Source organism: Pongo abelii, chromosome 10, assembly GCF_028885655.2.
Source record: "Pongo abelii isolate AG06213 chromosome 10, NHGRI_mPonAbe1-v2.0_pri, whole genome shotgun sequence".
In the NCBI taxonomy this organism is placed as follows: Eukaryota; Metazoa; Chordata; class Mammalia; order Primates; family Hominidae; genus Pongo; species Pongo abelii.
In genome coordinates, this window is record NC_071995.2 from 70,009,917 (window position 1) to 70,027,865 (window position 17,949).

Genomic DNA, 17,949 nt, shown 5'->3' on the forward strand with positions numbered 1-17,949 from the left:
TAAATTTAGCTGAGCACTTTAGAGTTCAGGCTGGGTCTTCAATTTCCTTTGATTTCAATTGAGAGAGGGAGGGTGGGTACTCTCTGGGCGCTAGGGTTGCCAGATTTAGCAAATAAATATCTAGGATGCACAGTTAAATTTGAGTTTCAGATAAATAAGGAGTAGTTTTGTGGTATAAGTATGTCCCATGCAATACTTGGAACATATTTATACTCAAAAGATTATTTGTTGTTTATCTGAAATTCAAATTTAACTGAGTGCCCTGTGTTTTATCCGGTAACCCTATCCCTGGCTTCAGTTCAGAATGGATGGCCAAGGAATGCTGTTTTTCTGTCACTACTAGTGCAGCTAGCGTCCCTAGTTTACTTTGCCAGTCCATGGTTCAATCCAGGAAGTTCTGGATCGCCCACAACATTTGCGTAATCACTGCCACACTAAGCTAATGAGGCATGATGAGTAAATCACTCTCTTGCGTCCTTGGAAAAGGTGCAGGTGTTTGCAGAAGAGAGGCAGTTGAGATTCTTCAGGAGGCCCAGCAGATTATGATGCCGTTACCATGGCGTCCAGTCTGGCAGGAACCGGGGAACAGATGCTGTGCTTTTCACAGGACGCTTTTCCTTTTGTCATGGCCTGTTTTCTTTTTGAATAATAAAGGTGCTTGGAATTCTTTGGTTTTACCATCTCAAGTAGCCTGGTTTTACTAGTGAGTGTTGAAACAAGTACTTTCTAGCATGACTGCATCTACCCTCTACAGCAGGAGACCTTTTTAAAGGGCACAGATCTATCTGTGAATGTGGTAACTATTTATTTTATTTTATTATTATTATTATTATTTTTTATCAAATACCCAAACTTCAAGGACAGTGGTAACTATTTTGTAAAATTTTTTATATAGACATTTTAGGACTTCACAAGCCTGCCTATGAACCCAGTTTAAAAACTCCCAATTCACAGTAAAAGAAAGTGCTAGTTTCTTCGACAGAGGATACTTCATTTCTACATGGTGTTAAGGTGGTCTCAGGGCATCTTCTCTCTCCTCCCCTTAGTAACTCTCTTGTCATTCCTGAAAGAAAGGTTGTTGACAATGGAAGTTCTTCATTTCTGTCAAGCAGACAGCCCTGTGAAGATTTCTAGCCTCGAGGCCAGTTCTCTTCAGCCAGGCAAGAGAGGGGTGATTTGCTAATGAGTTTGAGGCTCCTCTTGAGCAGCCCGTCTTGCAGAACTGTCTTAGGTTCAGCAGAGGTAGTCTAGGCCTTTGTGGGCCTCACCCTGTTCTTCACTCTCCAATGCCAGGATCCCAGTGGCTTGTCTCCTTGCCTGGCCTCCATTCTTAGCAAGCCATTGCTTCCTGGTTATCCTTCCAGGTTGCAGGGCTGTAGTGGTAGGAGTCAAATTGCAATAACTCCTTCCGAGCTTCCAACAGCTAGAAGAAACAACCCTGGAAAGAACTGATTGTCTGAAAGTGCTTAAAGGAAAGGAAAATAGAAAGTCTGCTGACAAGAGGAGAGATTTTTGAGTAAACCAAGAAGTCCTCTCTGAAGGATTTCACTTGACTGAAAAATGACAGACATAATGTTTAATTTCCCAAGTGGATGATGATGGATAAAAATCTTGAAGTTGGCTAAGACTAACTAGAATTATAAGAAGTCAGAGTGAAATGGTGCTAGGCTTCTGTCCTGTGTATGAATTCTCTAAAATCGATTTTGCATTATGTGGCTGTAGTCATAAAATACAGCAAAACCTCTTTAATTCATACTAATTTGGGAATGTGTTGATTATTCTAAATGATAGAATTTATAATAAATGTCACATTTATTAGTTATTTATACAAAGCAATTAAAATTAGGTTAAGTTACTGAATAATCATGTTAAAGGGATCTGTTTTAATGAATAGGATAGGATTAATTTGTGATTAAGATCAATTACATGCAAATGATATTTGAAAACCTAACAGTATTGTTCACAATATCAATTTGCTCAACTAAGCCATTCCGCTTACTTAGTGGAAAGGTAAACTTTAGCCTGAATTGCCACACATCCTAAATTAGTACAGCCCCAATTTAATGAGGTTTTACTGTAAGCACAATTTGTTTCTGTCTGTGTCATCAAGATGACCATCCTAGGATAAGATTTACATATGAATTGAACGCTCAAACACCACAGTGATTTTCTTTTAGGTCTTCTGCAGCTAATTTTCAGCACTTTGTTAAATAACTTAATCTTTTTTGTGTTTAAGGGATTTAAGGACAATGTCTATCGACAGAGAAGAAAGTATTTTGTGGATGTGGCCATGGGTTATAAATAGTAAGTACCTGTGTAACTCTTTCTTGTCACTGGCTAGTTAGGAAAAACACATGCTGTGTTAAACAAACCTGTCATCTCATCACTTTAACTTTTGCAGAAGGCAGGCGTGAACCATTTTAAACACTCACCAACTCTGTAGGCTTTAAATGCCAACACTGATGTTTGACATCTGGGTATAATTGTAAAATAATGAGACCTGCGGGCCACATGCCAAGTGCTACATTTACACCATTGTGTTCCCAGCTCCACCAAGACAAAGACCATTTCTGTGCACTCTGCAGGCCTTAGAAATTGTGTTTTAATTTTAACTTAACTTTAGCCTTGACTTTTCAGTAACCCCCTTCAATCTCCTGCTTCCCTAATGAAAGTAGAGGATTCAGCAAGAACGGTGAAAGGGCTCAGTTAAGGAGCCGTAATAGAGAAGTCATGTGTTTGCTTTACATGGAGAGGAAAACTTCCTGTAAACTGCAGGGGTTGTGAAGGAGTTTCACACCCATTCCCAGATCAGAGTTGGGATGGAAGAGGAGGACCTCACTTTGGGGTGAGGACTGTGCATAGTACATAATGCTAAGTGGCAGTGACTTTCACTGACGTCCGTGTGAAGAGACCACCAAACAGGCTTTGTGTGAGCAATAAAGCTGTTGATTTCACCTGGGTGCAGGTGGGCTGAGTCCGAAAAGAGAGTCAGCGAAGGGAGATAAGGGTGGGGCCGTTTTATAGGATTTGGGTCGATAAAGGAAAATTACAGTCAAAGGGGGGTTGTTCTCTGGCGGGCAGAGTGGGGGTCACAAGGTGCTCAGTACGCTTAGCTTGGGCTCAGAGGCCTGACAGTGACAGGATGTGTTTGCGACTGGAAATGGTGTTGTATGTTGACTGCAGGCCATGTTTAGAAAAATGCAGTGGTGGTTAGGCCTGTGTTTGTTCTACTCACGCTAGTATAACTCATAGATCATCACAATGCTCTCTTTCCTCTGTCTGGTATGATTGATCAGCTACAGGAAACTTGTCATCAGAACAAAATGTAAATCCATATCTCGTAAGGGAAAGATTCGTCCTACCCCAATTGAGAGTAGGTGTGAAACTTGACTGTCCTGAGAGGTGAATTTGTCATTGGTGAAAGTTTAGAACATTATGTGTGTTATAGAGGGTCTCAGTGTGGGCTTTGTTTATAATAAGGAATTTGACACACAGGTGCTAAAGACAGATGAGAAGATTCTTCATCCCACCTCTCATTGGGTAGCCCCAGCTTGCTTTGATGCTTAGGTGCTCTTCCCTTCATCCTCCCAAGTCCCAGGCATCCTTCATCCTTTCTCCACTACATTTAGGAAAACAATGTTCTTAAAAACCAGGACCACATGGCACATGCCCTTTCACATGTGCCTATTCTCATCTCCTCTGTTCTAAGCAGCTTCTTTCCCCTCTCTACTGTGACTTGCCACAACTTGCAATGTCAGCATGCACTTGCCCTAGCCCAAGTCCAACCTCAGGCCTCTTTCTTACCGTCAGTACCACCCCCACTAGCCCCATGTCCCAGTGTTTCCTGATTAAATTGCCAAGAGAGGACTCGGATGGGCTGAGCTCATGTTTTTACCTCAGGCCCTGATGATGGTTGTGAGCCTTATGATTGGCTCCCCCTGGTCCACAGGCTCCTTCTGTGGAATCAGGTCATGACTGTAAAGGTGGATCATTAGAGGGGGTGTGGGCAGGGCAGTTCTTTGTAGCATGACCTGCCAGAACATGGTAGAAGCTCAATGCCTGGCAGAGCCTTTTCCCTTAGATAAAGCAGATAGCTTTGTCACTCAGTCTGCCTCCTGAGTAGCTGGGACTACAGGTGTGTGCCACCATGCCCAGCTAATTTTTAAAATTTACTTTTTGTATTTTTGACAGGGTTTTGCTGTGTTGCCCTGACTGTTCTCAAACTCCTGGGCTCAAGTGATCCTCCTGCCGTGGCCTCCCAAACTATTGGGATTATAGGTGTGTGCCATCGTGCTTGGCCAGAAAATGTATTCTATATGTAGATGCTATATGTTTTATGTGTGTGTCTGTGTGCATGTGTGTGTGTGTATAAAATGACATGATTTCGGCCGGGTACAGTGGCTCATGCCTGTAATCTCAGCACTTTGGGAGGCTGAGGCAGGCAGATCACCTGAGGTTAGGAGTTCGAGACCAGCCTGATCAACATGGAGAAACCCTGTCTCTACTGAAAATACAAAATTAACCAGGCGTGGTGGTGCATGCCTGTAATCCCAGCTACTTGGGAGGCTGAGGCAGGAGAATCGCTTGAACCTGGGAGGCAGAGGTTGCAGTGAGCCAAAACTAAAGGACTAGCTCAAGTGTTACTTATTTCTTCTTGATAGAATTCAAAAGCTAAACAAAGACAAGCTGATGTTGTGGTGACACAAGTAGAATATATGAGTCAACCAGTTTCATGGAACTTTGATAATGAGGAGTCATTTGGTTTTAAAGAAAACATATTTATATGGAGAGGACAGAAAATGAGCATATAGTCAAAATGATGGAGAGCGAGGTTCTCAAAGTGTTAACACAAGAGTTTGCATTTGCCACCTTTGCATAGCTAAAGAGTAAGATGAAGGTGTGATGTCTGTAGAAAAGAAAAGTAGAAATTGGAGAAACTGGTGGACATTTACACAAAAGAGGGCTGGATGGAGCTGTTGCATTCCAGGATCTGGTCACAGTTTGGAGGGCTGGGAAGTGCTAAGTTTCAAGGGGCTTGGCTGTTGGTAACTGAATATTCAGGAAGCCAAGAGAGCCAGGAAATGGCCAATTCATCATTTTATAGTGAGAAACAACCCTCATAGGACTCACAAAATGATCCTTATAGTCATGATAGCAGAGGAGGCTGGATTATAACCTTAGGCTACTTGGTGGATGCAGAGTCAAGTCAAAGCAAAGGGTATTTACCTAAGAGAGCTTAGAATCCGGGGAATTATAGCCCTCTCCCCTGGATGGTGCTGAGCCCAGACTGACTAGGCAGGATAACAACATGCTTAAAAACTGCAGCATTGGACTCCAATAGTCTGGGCTTGTGTGCACTCCTCTGCTCCAAGCCAGATGTGCAACCTCATTGTGTCATGGCTGCTTCATCTGGGAAGTGTGCTCAACAATAGGACCCATTTCACAGGGTTGTAGTAAGGATTAAAACAGAGAATGCATGTGCTGTACCTCACACATTGCCCAACACATGACCAATGATTATAAATGTCACTTATATTATTAGGCTTAATACATCTCCCCCGACCTTTTCCACAGGCTGTCTTCCATTTCCAGTGGACCTACTGTTTTCTTCTTTAGTGATGTTAATACCATTGTTTATGTGCCATTTACAAATAATGTAGCTCAAAACATTCTTGGAAGAAACTGTTTAGTTTCCCATTGAAGGGCTGTTGCATATACAGAAGTGTTTTGTGTTGACCCACATTCCTCTTTACAGAGAGATTTCATAAAAAGCAGTTATATTCCTCCCCACCCCCTTTTCCCTGCTTTTTTTTTTGCGCACGGGAAGCTGCCAAAACACAGATTGCCAGTACTTCTTGTGAGTGGATGAACTGAGGAAGGTGCCTACCAAAGGTAGTTAAATCAGGAAAGCACGAACCCAAGACTTGTGGGAAGTAGAGCCAAGGATCATTCCTTAATGTCCTGCATGATGTCATTGCTAAAGTTTCTCTGAGTACGAGTTTGAGGATGGATAAGAGAGAGACAGTCTGTGTGTCACTTTTGGGCTCTTGTGCCTGCTATGGTGCTGGTGGGGGTGGGGCACAGATACTAATGAATTCCTAGTGGGCCTTGTCCATTTTCTCCAGGCTGCCATGTAGCAAGTAAGGTTTCCCTTCAGTTTACAGGAAACAGAGATGCAATTTCTAATTGAAATAGGTATTTTTCTAGTGCCGATGGTTTTCTGAGTATATAAAGGAGAGTGATGTGAATACCATAATTACTTAAAATAATCTCATTTAAGTGTGCAACAACCTGATTTTCCAAACTGACGTTTAAAACCACTTTGTCCAAGGAATAGATCATTTGAGATTGGGGTAGTTTTGAAAAATCTGGCATACGCAGTCCTCGCAAATATAGTTTGGTGATAAAATTAGGGACCATGCTGGCAGGTGGAGAACAGTTCAATTCCCTGTTGATAATTAGTTAAGACTTTCTGGACAATGAGAAGAAGTCAAACATGTGGTCAGAAATACAGAGAAAGATGGAGTATGGATATTTTGGGGTTGTAATGGGGTTAGCAGGATATAGTTTGAGTTGTCTAAAGGTAAGGGGAAGGAAAAGAAATGAAATACAGAATAATATATATTGAAACCACAGCCAAGAAGCCCTCTGGGGGATTTGTGTTGAATACTATATTTTCTGTGATATTCTTGAAAAGATAAAGCAGGCGGGAAGAATAAACACAAGCAGAGAAAAATGAAAAAATTCCACTCTATGATGAAAAAACAGCAGGCTCAAAGTCTGTATTACCATGAACCCAAAAGAGGAGAGGGAGCGGGAAAGCGCCAGCATGCTGAGAACTGTCAATAGATGCCACTCAGGCGAGCTTCTGATTGACAGTGCTGCTGAGAAACATGATTGATTACCCAGGGGCCCACAGCAGCCTGCAGACGTGAGTGTGGGAAGGCCTAATTGCCTCACCAATAATAGCGCAGGAAACATTCATTAGTGCAAATATCATTCTTCATAGAAGATCTGAGAATGAACGCCCTGGATCGAGAGGACACTGTTTCTAAAATCATCTGTGAGAGAATGTCTAACACGCAGATCACGCCTCTCCTCCCCCGCCCAAATAAAATAAATTCTAGTATAAACAGGAAAAAAGTACCCCACGATTAGATAATGTGATGTGCATATAGACTTGCAGTTCAGAGGAAATGGAAGTGCATGGGGGGCAGATAGCATGTGGAGGAAGAGGAAATTATGACTGTGATGTTGTAGCTGTTAGGTTTGTCTGAAACTGTCCAGTTTTCTCTCTTTAGTGCCTTCATATTTGAACCTCAGCATTAACTTTGCTGCATTTCTGTGGACTTCACAATTACTATATTGTTGGGGGAACAATCAGTGATACATTTTTTCAATTGACTAGAAATAAACACATTTTTCTTTTGGGGGCTGTTACAATGATTATTCCTCAACAATATGCATGCATATTTAATTTAATTTTTTTTTCGTGGGGATGGTGGTAGTTATTTCAATCCATCTTATTCTCTTGGAAAGAGGCCCTGAGCTCTAACTTTAATTATGCCACTCTTGTTTGCTTAAACTGATTTTGAATATTATTGTGATTGTGTTTTATTATGAATGTACTTACTCCTGGTTGAAAGTAAGGTAGCACATGAACCTCATGCTCTTCTCATGGGGCTGCTTCCTCTTTGATTTATTTATTTTTATCCATGGAATCTGAAATGTAAATAGGCAACTACAACTGTCAATAGGTAAGGTAAATAAGAGAGTTTCAACATGTCAGAATTTCCAACTCTAACCTAAATTAGAGTTGGACAATTCCTTAATTTGCCAAGAAAACTCATTTGATTTAAAATTCACAGATTCAAAGCATCTCTTAACATTGCTCAGCCTCAGTTTTTCTCCTCTGTAAAATGGAGATAAAACTATCTCTTCTGCCTCTCCTGGGAGTTTTTTTAAGGATTAAGTGAAGTAAGTGGGGCATTGCTATACAATGTACTTTATTATCCTTATTAAAACAAGAATCAAACAATCTAGACGAAAGGCATGGGGTTTACTCAGACCCCTGACAACATAAAGGCCTTGGCTGCTTTTCCTGTTTTTCTTTAGATCTGAGAGGCAGCGTGTGAAGTTGTTAAGTGTCAGAAGTTGGAGCTGCACTGCCTGGGGTGAATCCCAGCTTTAACATTTACTAACTGAGTGACGTGGGCAAATTGTTTAAATCTTCTGTACCTCAGTTTCCTTATCTGTAAAATGGGGATAACTCTAGTACTACTTTATAGGATTGTTATGTGGATTACATGAGCGAATATAGTAACAAAACTTAGAACACTACATGCTATATAAATATTTGATAATATTGTTATTTTCTCACTTCAAATGATCTCTTCTTTTTGTCTGTCCTCATGCTCCAAATCATTTTATTACCCTTTGGTTGCCAGTCTTCTCCACTCCCCTTGGCCAAGGCTTTTGTACAATCCTGACTTCCGTCTGATTTTTACACTATATTAGTTATTGCTGCATAAAAAATAATCCCCAAATTTAGCATCTTAAAACAATAAACACTTATTATCTCACATAGTTTCTGAGTGCCAAGAATTAGGGAACAGCCTATCTGGAAGGTTCTAGATTAGGGTCTCTCATAAAGCAAACTGTTGACCAGGGAAACAATCATCCAAAGGCTTGACTAGGGCCAGAGGATCTGCTTCCAATATGGTTACTCATAGGGCTGTTTGCAGGAGGCCTCAGTGTTTAGCAACATGGCCTCTCTACCAGGCAGCCTGAATATCTTCAAGATATTGTAGCTGGCTTCTCCCAAATCATGTGATCCAAGAGAGCGAGCAAGGCAGAATCTGTAATGCCTTTTATAACCTAGCATTGGAAGTGACACACCATCACTCTTGCTGTATCCATTAGATTCATAGACCAACTCTGACACATTGTGGGAAGGGATTACACATGGGCATGAATATCAGGAGTCAGGGTTCACTGAGGACCATCTGGGAGGTTGGGTACCACATTCATTTAACTTGTTCCCTCCCTCCCTCTCCCTCCCTCTCTCCCTCCCTCCCTCCCTTCCTCCCTTTCTTCCCTCCTTCCTTCCTTCCCTCCTTCCCTCCTTCTTTCCCTCCTTCCCTCCTTCCCTCCTTCTTTCCCTCTTTCCCTCCTTCCTTCCCTCTTTCCCTCCTTCCCTCCTTCCCTCCTTCTCTCCTTCCTTCCTTTTTTTGAAACAGGGTCTCACTCTGTTGCCTGAGCTGGAGTGCAGTGGTATGATTTTAGGTTACTGCAACCTTGACCTACTGGGCTCAGGTGCTCCTCCTGCCTCAGCCTCCCGAGTAGCTGGGACCACAGGTGCATGCCATCATGCCTGGCTAATTTTTGTGTCTTTTGTAGAGCTGGGGTTTCCCCATGTTGTCCAGGCTGGTCTCAGACTCTTGGGCTCAAGCAATCTATCTGCCTTGGCCTCCCAAAATGCTAGGATTACAGGTGTGAGCCACTGTGGCTGGCCCCATTTCATTTCTTTATGACACTTTTTAACTGCTCTCCCACAGTGGGTGCTAATGTGCTATCTGTACAACTAATCCCATGAAAGAAGAGGTAGCATGGTATAACAGAAGATGTGGCGGAATGTATAGGCTTTGGAGCTAGACAGAATTAGGTTTGAATTCCCGCTCTACCACTTAAAAGCTCTATGGTCATGGGCAATGACCTAGTCTCTCTAATTCTCATGCTCTCATCTTAAAAAGGGCACAACACCTTGCATGATTGGGAGGATTAGCAATGATTACAGGACTCAGAGTGCTGACTGGCACAAGGAGATATTAAATCTATGATAGATATGATTATTAGTGTCATGTGGTAAATAGCTAATTGTTCCTCAATTTCATATAATCAATTGTTAGGCTCATTTAAAATGAGTAAAGGATTTTTTTTTTTTTTTTTTTTGTGAGACAGAGTCTCGCTCTGGTCACCCAGGCTGGAGTGTAGGGACATGATCATGGGTCACTGCAGCCTCCACCTCCCAGGTTCAAGTGATCCTCCCACCTCAGCCTCTTGAGTTGCTGGGACTACAGGTGTGTGCCACCATATCTGGCTAATTTTTCATATTTTGTAGAGACACGGGTCTCACTATGTTGCTCAGGCTGGTCTTGAACTCTGGCCTCAACCAATCCTCCTGCCTCGGCCTCCCAAAGTGCTGGAATTATAATTGTAAGCCACTGCACCAGACTCTACAGGATCTTAAGGAGTAATTGAATTAAGGAATTTCAGGCTCCATGATGGGCTGGGTTAAAGGAACTTTTAAAAAATAGGGGTGTGTGTGTGTGTGTGTGTGTGTGAGGGGAACTTCCAGCTTCACATAAATCATGCACATAGTTTGCTTCTTTAATCCAAAAAGTTGCCCCCTCAAAGGCCTTCCCAGGTCAATGTATCTCAGCCAGAATAAGGTTGGAGGATAAGCTTGCAACAGGGCTATGTTGGACTCATCCCTGAATGGCTCATGGTGGTAAAAATGTTCATTATGTTGACCTCTCAGCTAACACTTTCAGATTGTATTAGGTTCCTTTTCTTAGATCCTGCCCTGTGTTAAACATGTCACTTGATTTTCTGTCATTTAACCACACAACGAGCCCTTGAGGTAGGTGCCATTATTGTACGCACTTTGAAGAGGAGGAAACTGAACTTCGGAGACATTAAGAAACTTACTAAAGGTTACACAGCTGATTGTGCCACTTGCATGAAACACCAGGTATAGATGCTTAAAATTCCTCTGAAATGGAGCAGTAAATTGAAGAGCAGAACTGAAGCAAATATTTATAGTACTAGGGTCATTTCCTGGATGGCCATAATAGTTTCTGAGTAAGGTCAGTTTTAGAGGTTTCAAGAATGCCTCTGGAAGAATCTAAATGTCTGCTAAAAATTCCACACCCTTTTCTTTTTTGTTTTCTGAAGTGGCTTCAGCAACTTCCACTTGACATAGGTGGTTTCATACACAAGTTGGGAATAACAGCGACAGAACTAAGTGACTTGGCATTTGTAAAAGTTATTCTCCTTACAGAATTCTCAGCATATTTGAAATGCACAGTCCTTGTAAGTATTTAATACACTTAGAACTTTATGGACTCAGAACTCAAACCAGCCCTGTGACACTGCAAAGCCATGCTGTTTCTCGTAGGTTGTTAGGGACATCTGCCAGGGTCTGGCATGGCAGAACCATGTCTCTATTCCGTGTGGTGATTTTTCCCTCTCTCCCAGGCCCCATGCTCTTCTCCTCCTACCCAAAGCCTGACCCTCGTGAGATATAGAATGAATGGAAATAAACACAGCTGGGCTGTGTAAAATCAATTGCCAGGGATGTGTCACTCCGGTTTTTACTAGTTGCTAGCCTATTTATTTCTTGATTTTTTTTAATTTATAAAATTGCACCCTTTGTGATTCATTTGCTCTGAGTGTAAGTACACAGCTAAACAGAGACCCTAAGACAAAACAGCTCCAAAAGAGGACTAGCATGCTTGAAAAATGCAATCACCAGCTCAGCAGGCACATTCAATTTGGGTGAGCTTGTGAATATTCTACTCAGCTCCATCAGAGAGACAGAGAATTTTCTCCTTTTACATGGAGTGGTGTTGATTCTCACCTTCTATTCTCATCAAACAGAGAAGGGCACTTTTTTTTTTTACCCTCCTCTTCCTGCTTATACCGCCAAGTACTACATGATGTCAAAACAAAGCCCTCTGGGACTGAGATTCGGTAATATGCAGTGCATTTTAAGATATTTGAGTAGATACATAAATATGGAATGGATGTGCCTTGGAATGAACATATTGGATTTCCAAGCCAGCATCTCACTTCTTAGGAGGTCCTCTCAGTTTCCTCTTTCACTAGATGACTCAGCCATAGGTCTACAAAGAAAAAGAAAGAGACAGATGATCAGAGACTAATAAGGGTAGACTGCAGACTTGGAGCAGAGCTGTTTTGCTGCCCTGCCTCTCGCGTCCTAGTGCTCAGTACCGTGTGCACTGGGGCTTCTCCCGCTTGCAAGTAGCTGTGACAGTTTAGCTTTGTGTCTGAGCTAGGGGATTACTGATGCTGAGTTTTTCCTAAGAGGCATTTGCAATTATTGCAACTTGCAGAAAAATAACTGGGGTGGCTCTACCTCTCCACCTTTCCAGAAATTTCAGTTGACCTTAGCATTTCTCATTTCATGAGAGAAGAGGCATGATTTATGGATCCTGCTTGGTTTCAGAATGTAGCTTAAAGGAATACATTACTAACAGGAGTTGTGAGTGCCACATTACCTATTTTTAGATAGGCGAATCTTAATTGGAAGCATAACAAGTAGAAGGTAGAGGAAGAATGGAAGGCAAGTTTATGCTTTCTTAACAGGGAAAAAAACTTAACTGGTGGGGGCATTGCAAGTTTTTCTTTTTAATGATGTTTTCCTCATCAATTTCATTGGCAGATGGTCACCTTGATGAATTGTAGGCTCTACTGTGATGTGAAACCAAGCTTTAATTTTTTTTCTTTCTCTGCCCTTTTGAGAAGAAGCACCTTAGAAGGCAAATATGTTTTCTCCCTGACTGAGCTAATTTTATCTCATTCCATTATCTTCCATTGATTTGCTTTCCCAGGTTTTGAATGAAACCGAGATATATGTGGCTGTTTGGGTACTTTGTGACTCCTGCATAAACACCAGTTGTTGATGCTTTAATTTCTCTGAAATGAAGCGGTAAATTGAAAAGTAGAACAAAACCAAATATTTGTAGTACTGGGGTCATTTCCCAGATGAGTAGGATAGTTTCTGAGGAGGTCATATTAGGGATTTTTAGAGTGCTTCTCCTGTAGAATTCAAATATCTTTCTCTGCCCAAGATGCCACATCTTTTCTTTTTTAAAAAATCTGCTTAGCAACTTCCATTTGACATAGGTGGTATCACACACAGGTTGAAAACAAGACCAATAGAATTAAGTGACTTCGGTTTTTATAAAGTTATCCTTCTCTTTACAGAAGTCTTAGCGTATTTGAAATGCACAGTTCTTATAAGTATTTAAAATACTTCAGGCTTTATGAGAGAATCATTTTCATGCCAAATGTTTCTCTCTACCTGAAGCGCAGCTCAATGGCTGAAAGGAAGGGAGCCTGAGAGTTGCAAAGAAAGACAAAAGGGAAAATTGATTTGGAAAAGGTTTCTCCTTTTTGCTTTTTGGGCTTGGTGGGTTTTTAAGATGTGTGTGAAAGCCTCAGTAGGATGTTGTCTGATTATAGCATGGCTCCCACAGCTGTGGAAAACATTAACGCAGTATGGTCCTGTATCACTTACTGACAAGGACAACAGTTGCACCAAATTCTAATGTATTTCACAGGGAAAGAGGTATGAGTATTTTTACTTTAAAATGATTTTCATGAGCATGAAGGATTCGAATTACTTCCACAAGTCCTGCTTGAGAGGTGAATGGATTTATATGGAACAGTGCTGTTTTGTCATCTCCAGACCTGTTCCCAACCCTGCAGGGAAGTGATGAAATTTTATTCCTTTTTATACACCTGGAGGAAGAGAATCAGTTATACTGAGTACCTATTAGGCACTAGGCACTGGCCAGGATGTTTTACAGATGACCTCTCATTTGATCCTCACGATGTGAGAAGTCTTATTTCCCTCAGTTTCGAATGAGGAAATGGAGGCCAAACCTTGATGCTAGGTACACATTGGGTACTCAGTACCTTGTACTGATGTGTATTGGTCAAGAGTGGGGTCTCTATAGCTAGTCTTCCTACATCTGAGTCCCCACTATTGTACTTACTAGCTGTTTGATCTTGGACAGATTATTACATTTGTAAGCCTCAGTGTCTTCAACAGTTAAGTGAGGACATGAATAGTCATTTAGTCAGTCTGTGGGATAAGCATTATATGACATAATCCATGTAATGAACTGTTATAGTATTGTTATTGTTACAGTGAAATGGGTGGGTGAATAAATGAATGCTATTATTAATTTGCACAGGACCATGAGCTGTAGGATAATCACGCTTCTTCATCTATCACTCTTAAAAAGATCAGGGCCTAGTAGTTAGCTGTGTTCTGTCCCTTTCAAACAAGGTACAAGATGTATCTGATTAAATCTGTGGCTCTTAGAGATTCTACCTCTGTGAATCTTCATTCTAATGGCCCAGGACTGTTAGCTGCTATTGGCGACTGGGAATTTTAGCTCTTTTCTGTATCAAGTTCTTTGAGCTCAAGCTCCTTGTGTATGTTGAGCGTGCACATATTGATGGATGTTAGATCCATTGTTGTTGCTGTTGATATTTAATTTGATGATAGTTTTTGCAGATGAAAATCAGTTCTTTAGAATATGAAGAGGACTTTCTGCAAGGTGAGAAAATAGTGGGAAGCCCTACCCTGTGGTGCACAGGACAAATAAAAACAAATAATTTCTAGGAGTTAAATCTTTGTTCTCCCTGAGGCTCCTTAGGTGCAGTAGTTTATTTTCATTATGTCTCTTGTAAAGGCAGCACCAATATTAACAATGTGAACAAAACAAACTAACGTTTTTGTTTGCTCCCATCTGAAAGTTCCTTAGGGCCCGTAGACTCATTTATGAAAATTCATGTGTGCAAAACTCATTTGCAAAAGCAAATAAAATATGTGATCGCAAATGCTCTTTACCTGACTGGCCTAGGGGACTAGCTGAAAATGCGTTTATGCCTTTATGTTTACTCTATGGCATGGCTTAGCAGTCATGGGGCTCCTAACCTCCTCTACAGATGAGTCCCCATCAAGCCACGTATGTCAGATAACTTGAATGTTTTGAAATTCAGGCATAATTTAGATGGTTGTTAAGTTGCTGTACTGATTTGTGAGTTTTTGTTTGTAAAAAAATATTATTAAATCATTGTGCTCTGTAGCCTTGGAAATGTTTTTGAAGTTCATTGATTAGAATGTCTAGCCAAGGAAACATCTCTGTATTTAGTTAAGTTTGGACTCTTCTGTCCCTTTGGGTTTACATATGCTGCTTTCTTTCCTGGTGAAAATTTTGGTTACAAGTGTGACTGAGTGATGATGTCTAGACAAGGGTCAGGAAAACTGAATTGAGAAAATTAGAAAAAAGAAACCCTTATATGTAAATTGTACATAGGAATAATTGGAAGCTACCAGAAAGTTTGTTAAAATCCTGAATCTTTGCTTTTTGCACAGTAATTGAAATATATGAGGCAAGACAAATAAATATCTGCCAGACTCTCTGATGCATAACTATTTTTTCCCCAACATTTAAATCTGTGTTTTGCTTTAGGCTGATTGATTGATTTACTCACTTAACAAATATTATTTTTTTGTTTTGTTTTGAGATAGAGTATCTGTCATCCAGGCTGAGGTGCAGTGGCACGATCTCAGCTCACTGCAACCTCCGCCTCCTGGGTTCAAGTGATTCTCCTGCCTCAGCCTCTCTAGTAGCTGGAATTACAGGCACACGCCACCATGCCTGGTTAATTTTTGTATTTTTAGTAGAGACGGGGTTTCACCATGTTGGCCAGGCTGGTCTTGACCCCCTGACCTCAGGTGATCCACCTGCCTTGGCCTCCCAGAGTGCCGGGATTACAGATGTGAGCCACCGTGCCTGGCCTGAACACCTCTGCATTCCAGGCTCCACCCTGGGTAGCAGGGATACAAAAATGAACAAAGCAACAAAAATCTCTGCCTTCAAGAAGTGTATATCCTAATAGGGAGACACATTTAGCAGAGTAATATTTTGAATATTTTACTTTTTGCTTTTTTGCCCCTGGGCATTACTGATAATATTTTATCATAAATTTATTGAGTGTCCTTTATGGTCTGAATTCTGAAGTCTAATTTTATCAAATGCAGGACTCCCAGACTTTTCTTATGAATTCTTGGAAGTCAGTAAATAAAAATTATATTTGCTTTATGGTTAAACCTTAATTAGAATTCATCATCAACTCCATTTAGTGTGTATATATATATATATATAGCCATATATATTATATATATACTAATACTATGTATTAGCGTATGTGTGTGTATATATATAGGTATGTATATATATATGTATGTATATATATATATATGTATGTGTATATATATATATATGTATGTGTGTATATATATATATATATGTATGTATATATATATATATATATATATATATATATATATATATATACTGCCCAAGAGGCCACATGTTTTCGTTTTTAAAAAATCTGCTTAGCGGCTGGGTACGGTGGCTCACACCTGTAATCCCAGCTCTTTGGGAGGCCGAGGTGGGCAGATCGCGAGGTCAGGAGTTCAAGACCAGCCTGGCCAATATGGTGAAACCCTGTCTCTACTAAAAATACAAAAATTAGCCAGGCGTGGTGGCACGCGCCTATAGTCCCAGCTACTCAGGAGGCTGAGGCAGAAGAATTGCTTGAACTTGGGAGGCAGAAGTTGCAGTGAGCCGAGATTGTGCCACTGCACTCCAGCCTGGGTGACAGAGTGAGACTCTGTCTCAAAAAAAAAAAAAAAAATCTGCTTAGCAACTTCCATTTGACATAGGTGGTATGACACACAGGTTGAAAACAAGACCAATCGAATTAAGTGACTTGGGTTTTTAAAAAATTATTCTTCTCTTTACAGAAGTCTCAGCATATTTGAAATGCTGAGACTTCTTGTTGAAACCCACCAAGCCCAAAAAGCAAAAAGGAGAAACCATTTCAGAGAAATTAAAGCATCAACAACTGGTGTTTATGCAGGAGTCACAAAGTACCCAAACAGCCACATATATCTCAGTTTCATTCAAAACCTGGGAAAGCAAATCAATGGAAGATACTGGAATGGGATAAAAAAAAAAAAATATATATATATATATGTATATATATATATATATATACACACACACATACATACTGGCAATATTCTGGGCATATATATACACTTATATATATTAGTATATATATGCTTATTATATATTATATATTAGTATATATTAGCATTCTGGCAATATTCAGAAAAAAATATATATATAGTAGTTTTGTTTTGAGATGGGGTCTTTATCGTCCAGGCTGAGGTGCAGTGGCACGATCTCAGCTCACTACAACCTCCGCCTCCTGGGTTCAAGCGATTCTCCTGCCTCAGCCTCTCTAGTAGCTGGAATTATAGGCACACGCCACCATGCCCGGTTAATTTTAGTATTTTTAGTATTTTTGTATTTTTAGTTGATGCAGAATATATATATATATTCTGGCAATATTTTTCCAGTCTCAGAGGCATAAGCGATCTTCTTGAATACTCATTGAGTATTTGGCTGTACTCTGTAGACACTTGGATGCAGGTGACACTATTTCATGAAGGTAGTACCAACTAATATAGTACTAGGTAACACTACGGTCACTGGCTAAAAATGAGAGTTATCAATTACTGATTGAAATTTCTACACACCTGGTGTGACACCTCAGTTGTGAGACGTGCAACAAATGCTTGATAACAGTTAATTATAAATTTTGTGATGATGAATTCTTTTTTTTAACTTTTACTTTAGGTTTAGGGATACATGTGAAGGTTTATTACATAGGTAAACACATGTTGTCGGGTTTTGTTGTATGTATTATTTCATCACCCAGGTGTTAAGCCTAGTACCCCATAGTTTACTTTTCTGCTCCTTGCCCTCCTCTCACCCTCCACCCTCCAGGAGACCCCAGTGTCTGTGGTTTCCTTCTTTGTGTTCATAAGTACTTATCATTTAGCTCCCACTTACAAGTAAGAATATGCAGCATTTAGTTTTCTGTTCCTGCATTAGTTTGCTAAGGATAATAGCCTCCAGCTCCATCCATGTTCCTGCAAAAGACATTATCTCATTTTTTATGGCTGCATAGTATTCTATCGTGTGTATATACCACATTTTCCTCATCCAATCTATCACTGATGGACATGTAAGTTCATTCTGTGTCTTTGCT

General features: G+C 40.6%; 1 protein-coding gene across 1 annotated transcript in view; it reads left to right on the top strand.

The window, feature by feature from the left end:
* Nucleotides 1–17,949, top strand: part of TPH2 (tryptophan hydroxylase 2) — a 101,810-nt gene that overhangs the window by 8,452 nt on the left and 75,409 nt on the right. Inside the window, exon 5 of the mRNA XM_002823521.4 lies at nt 2,237–2,304. Coding sequence (XP_002823567.1) covers nt 2,237–2,304 — 68 coding nt within the window. The remainder of the gene's footprint in view (nt 1–2,236; nt 2,305–17,949) is intronic.